The sequence below is a fragment of the Quercus suber genome, unplaced genomic scaffold (genome assembly GCF_002906115.3).
Source record: "Quercus suber isolate HL8 unplaced genomic scaffold, Cork oak 2.0 scaffold_1120, whole genome shotgun sequence".
NCBI lineage: Eukaryota > Viridiplantae > Streptophyta > Magnoliopsida > Fagales > Fagaceae > Quercus > Quercus suber.
This window is the reverse complement of record NW_027070524.1, coordinates 33,391-38,954: the sequence shown is the minus strand read 5'-3', so window position 1 is coordinate 38,954 and position 5,564 is coordinate 33,391. Positions and strand designations below refer to the sequence as shown.

General features: G+C 51.1%; 1 protein-coding gene across 1 annotated transcript; it reads left to right on the top strand.

Moving 5' to 3' along the window:
- Nucleotides 1–847: 847 nt before the first annotated feature.
- LOC136065754 (uncharacterized) lies at nucleotides 848–1,288 on the top strand. The gene has a single exon (XM_065769343.1). The coding sequence runs from the start codon at nucleotides 848–850 to the stop codon at nucleotides 1,286–1,288; it is 441 nt and encodes a 146-aa protein (XP_065625415.1).
- The last annotated feature ends 4,276 nt before the right edge of the window (nucleotides 1,289–5,564 follow it).

The following is a 5,564-nucleotide window of genomic DNA, read 5'->3' as shown; positions in this document are numbered from 1 at the left end:
AATACCCTCACAAACCAAGGTACGCATGATTTTACCCTCTCTAGCACTCTAGAGTTATGAGAATATTTTCTGACTTGACCTTCGAAGGGTACTTGGCCGGCACCACACTGGTGCCCTTTGATAGGTTTTCTCCTTTGTTTCGTGCAGGTTAACATACAAGCGAAAAGAGCATTGCGCGACTTATTGGTGAACTTCTCAGCTTCATTCAGTTGGCGCCGTCTGTGGGAATCGAGTAAGAAGAAAGCGGTCAGACGTTGCTTCATCCCTGAGACAGAAGAGTTGCATGGTGCTCACTCGCTCGATGGCAACAACCAACGACATCCAAGGAGAGGGACTGCCCACAACCGCACTCGAAAGACAGGTTCGGACCCTCACTGCGGCCGTGGAGCGTCTCACCAAACAAAATCATGACCTAGAAGAACAGCTGCGTCAAAGAAACACAGCACCCCACAACCAGAACCAGAGGGAGGATCAGGAAGGCACCAGCGCCATGCAAAGAGAACGAGAAGGGCCTGAAGGGAGTAACGCCCCAAGCAGGCCAGAACGACAGAACATGAGCCTCCCATCCCTCACGGATGCGACGACTCCGCCTATGTTCGCAGAGATGTAGGCGATGAAAGAACAGATGGAAGTCATGATGAACGCCCTAAAGGGGCGAGTGTCCAGCGATCTGGACGACCTAGTGAACTGGACCGACTCTCCATTCACTGGCCCCGTCAATTCCTTCCCCCTACCACACAAGTTCCGGATGCCGTAAATAGAGAGCTATTATGGGGTCAAGGATCCCCTAGACCACTTGGAGACATTCAAGACCTTGATGCATCTACAAGGGGTACTGGACGAAATCATGTGTAGGGCCTTCCCAACCACACTGAAGGGTCCCGTGAGAATTTGGTTCAGTCGGCTGACACTGAACTCCATCAGCACTTTCAAAGAACTAAGCGCTCAGTTCACCTCGCACTTCATAGGAGGACACAGGTACAAGAAGTCCACAGCGTGCTTAATAAGCATCAGGCAGAGAGAAGACGAGACGCTAAGATCCTACATAACCCGCTTCAATAAGGAAGCACTCTCAATTGATGAAGCCGACGACAAGATACTAGTGGCAGCTTTCACGAACGGATTGCGGAAGGACAAGTTTTTGTTCTCACTATACAAAAACGACCCTAAAACCATGTCAGAAGTACTCTACAGGGCCACCAAGTACATGAACGCGAAAGACGCGCTACTTGCACGGGAGGAAAGGCCCAGGAAAAGGGAACGCCAGGTGGACGTGCACCAGGACTAGGGGCAGAAAAGACCAAGGACAGGAGACAGAAGGGACGAAAGGCGCCCTAAGCCCCCGAGCGGGAGGTTCACAAGTTTCACCCCCCTGAACGCCCCAATTGACCAAGTTTTGATGCAAATCAAAGACGAGGAGACACTAACATTCCCGAGAAAACTAAAGAGCGACCCAAGCAAACGGCCGCGAGAAAAATATTGTCATTTCCACCGAGATCATGGCCACGACACGGCCGACTGCTACGACCTAAAGCAGCGGATTGAAGCCCTCATTAGACAAGGGAAGTTGCAGAAGTTCGTCAACAAAGAGAAAACGGATCATAATCGCCAAGAGCCGGCCCCCCGACGAGATAACGAGCGTCCTAGACCCCCCATCGGAGACATAAGGATGATAGTAGGAGGAACCGCGTCTACCGGTTCTTCCAAAAAAGCTCGAAAGACGTACCTCAGATCGGTCCTGAACGTCCATCTAACAGGCTCGAGGCTTAATACCACACGGGTGGAGAGCCCTATCATTGGATTCACCGAAGAAGACGCCAGGAGACTCCATCATCCACATGACGATGCGCTAGTCGTCAGCATACGTGTGGGGGACTACAATGTCCACCGAGTACTAATCGACAACGGCAGCTCAGCAGACATTCTATACTATCCAGCATTCCAGCAAATGGGGATAGACAGAGCACGATTGATGCAAGCAAGCGCTCCACTTGTCGGTTTTGGAGGGACCAAGGTATTCCCAATAGGCTCCATCACACTACCTGTAACGGTGGGTGATTACCCGCAAGAACTCACTAGGAATGTAATGTTCCTCGTGGTGGACTGCTCCTCCGCTTACAATGGTATTCTCGGACGGCCCACACTTAACTCATGGAAAGCGGCAACATCAACATACCACCTGATGATCAAATTCCCGACGGACTACAGGATTGGGGAATTGCGAGGGAATCAGGCAACCGCCCGAGAATGCTACATTGCCATGCTAGAAATGGAAGATCACCATCAGGCGATGTGCATAGAAGAACAGCGGACGGTCGCAGAACCGGTCGAAGAGCTGGAAGTGATAACACTCAACGAATCCAAACCAGAACGAACAACCAGAATAGGAACATTGGCCTGCCAGCCTGTGCGCCAGGCCCTCATAACATTCCTCAGGAGGAACCAGGACGTTTTTGCATGGAACCACGAAGACATGCCTGGGATTGATCCCTCTGTTATGGTACACAAGTTGAACGTGAACCCTTCAACCCCACCAGTCCGGCAGAAAAAACGAGTTTTCGCCCCTGAACGGAACAGAGCAATAGCACAAGAGGTCGAAAAGCTACTCGAGGCGGGTTTCATTATGGAAGTATATTACCCAGAGTGGTTGGCGAACGTGGTCATGGTCAAGAAGGCTAGTGGAAAGTGGCGAATGTGCATCGACTTCACGGACCTTAACAAAGCATGCCCAAAGGATAGCTACCCCCTCCCGCGGATAGATGCACTGGTCGACTCCATGGCCAGACACCAGCTCCTAAGTTTTATGGATGCCTTCTCGGGCTATAACCAGATCAACATGGAGGAACTTGATCAGGAGAAAACGTCCTTCGTCACCAGCCAAGGCCTCTTTTGCTATAAGGTGATGCCGTTCGGACTCAAGAACGCCGGGGCAACATACCAAAGATTAATGGACAAGATGTTCGTACACCAGATAGGGAGGAACGTACAAGTCTACGTTGACGACATGCTGGTCAAGAGCCCATTCGAAAAAGATCACCTGAGCGACCTCCAAGAGACGTTCGATACCCTACGGTCATACAACATGAAACTGAATCCGAACAAGTGTGTATTCGGGGTAACGGCAGGAAAATTCTTGGGTTTTATGGTGTCCCAAAGAGGAATAGAGATCAATCCAGAGAAAATACGGGCCATCATGGAGCTTGAACCACCAAGGACAGCAAAGGATGTATAGAGCTTGAACGGCAGAGTTGCCGCCTTGAACAGGTTCGTCTCAAAAGCAACGGACAAGTGCCTACCGTTCTTCCGCGTCCTAAAGAAATCATTCGAGTGGACGGAGGAGTGCTAGAAGGCATTTGAAGATCTGAAGAAATACCTTGCCTCGCCACCCTTACTCAGCCCATCCAAACCAGGGGAAGACCTCTATTTATACCTAGCAGCTTCGCAGGTGGCAGTAAGCGCGGCCCTAGTAAGGGAAGAGGAAGGGACGCAGCGACCCATCTATTTCATAAGCAGAGGGTTCCGGGGGGCTGAAGAAAGGTACCCCTACATGGAAAAGCTCGCCTTCGCGCTGATAACCGCAGCTCGAAAACTAAAACCATACTTCCAAGCCCACAGCATCATCGTCCTAACAAATCAGCCCCTAAAAAGGGCAATGAGCAGCCCCGAAGCAGCCGGACGAATGGCCCTGTGGGCGATAGAGCTGAGCGAGTTTGACATACACTACCATCCGCGAACCGCAATAAAGGGCCAAGCAGTGGCTGACTTCATTGCCGAATACACGCAAACGAAGCAGCAGGAGCCACAAGCCCTCAGACAATGGAACATCCACACGGATGGATCATCAAACAGGCAAGCTGGAGGCGCCGGGGTAGTAATTCAGACCCTTGACGGAGACAAAATCGAGTGCATGATCCGATTGGACTTCCCAACGACCAATAATGAGGCGAATATGAGGCATTGTCAGCAGGATTAGACCTGGCGAAAGCAGCAGGCGTCGAGGCCATGGTTATACATTGCGATTCGCAGGTGATAGTCAATCAGATTAGTGGTGCCTATGAGTGCAGGGGGGAAAAGATGAAGAAATACTTGGAAGAAGTCAAGAGATAGATCGACTCCCTCCAGGTCACATTCGTCCAAATCCCAAGGGAGGAGAATGAATGTGCTGACCGGCTCGCGAAAGCCGCCACTGCAGAGGTTATGACGACCCCCGACCGGGTACTGTCGTTCATCCAGAACTCCTCAATCATTAACAGTTGGACGGAAGTGCAGGAAGTAAATCCAGAATACGATTGGACTACGCCACTAATGGCCTACCTGAAGGAAGGAAGGCAGACTCCCAGACAACAAAGGCGCAGCCAGAAGGTTGAAAGTCCGGGCTTCGCGGTTCATAATAATCAATGACATCTTATACAAAAGGGGATTCTCACGACCATACCTAAGGTGTTTGGGTCACGAGGAAGCGGACTATGTAATGAGAGAGGTCCATGAAGGCATCTGCGGAAACCATTTGGGGGCGCGGTCTTTAGTACACAAACTGATCCGGGCAGGATACTATTGGCCTACAATGCAGAAGGACGCACAAGCCTACGTCAAGACGTGCGACAAATGCCAAAGATTTGGTAACCTGATTAGGCAACCAACCGAAGAACTAACTCCCATGATGGCCCCTTGGCCATTCACCCAATGGGGGCTAGACATCATGGGCCCTCTCCCGACGGCCGCGCGACAGCTGAAATTCTTGGTGGTAGGGATCGACTACTTCACTAAGTGGGTCGAGGCGGAAGCTCTGGCAACTATCACAGAGAAAAACATCAGAAGTTTCGTATGGAGAAACATCATATGCAGATTCGGGATACCAAGGGTCCTCATCTCCGATAATGGGAAACAGTTTGACAACAAGGCATTCCGAGATTTCTGTTCGGAGTTAGGCATCAGAAATCACTACTCATCGCCCGCACATCCGCAGGCGAATGGGCAAGTTGAAGTCACGAGCCGGTCCTTGCTCAAAATCATCAAGACCCGGCTCGAGGGGGCAAAAGGCATCTGGCCCGATGAGTTACCAAGTATCTTGTGGGCATATCGCACAACGGCAAGAACGCCCACAGGAGAAACACCATTCAGGCTGGCATACGGGAGTGAGGCTGTCATTCCAGCGAAGATAGGTCTTACAACTTATCGAGTGGAGAACTACGATGAAGGAAAGAACGAATGGGCTTTGCGGCTACAGCTAGACCTAGTCGACGAAGTCCGGGCTACAGCTGAACAAAGGATGGCTCGATACCAAAACCTCATGGCAAAATACTACAACTCCAAAGTCAGATGCAGAGACTTCCAGATCAGGGACCTTGTGCTTCGGAAGGTAATGGGAGCGGCTAAAGATCCCTCACAAGGAAAACTTGGCCCAAACTGGGAAGGACCTTACAAGATCTCGTTTTGGCAGAGAAAGGGAACCTACCACCTCGAAACCATGGACGGGCGGAAACTGCAACACCCGTGGAACACAGAGCACCTACGGAGATACTACCAATAGATGCGACATGGAGGGACATCAACCCTTCCCCCCA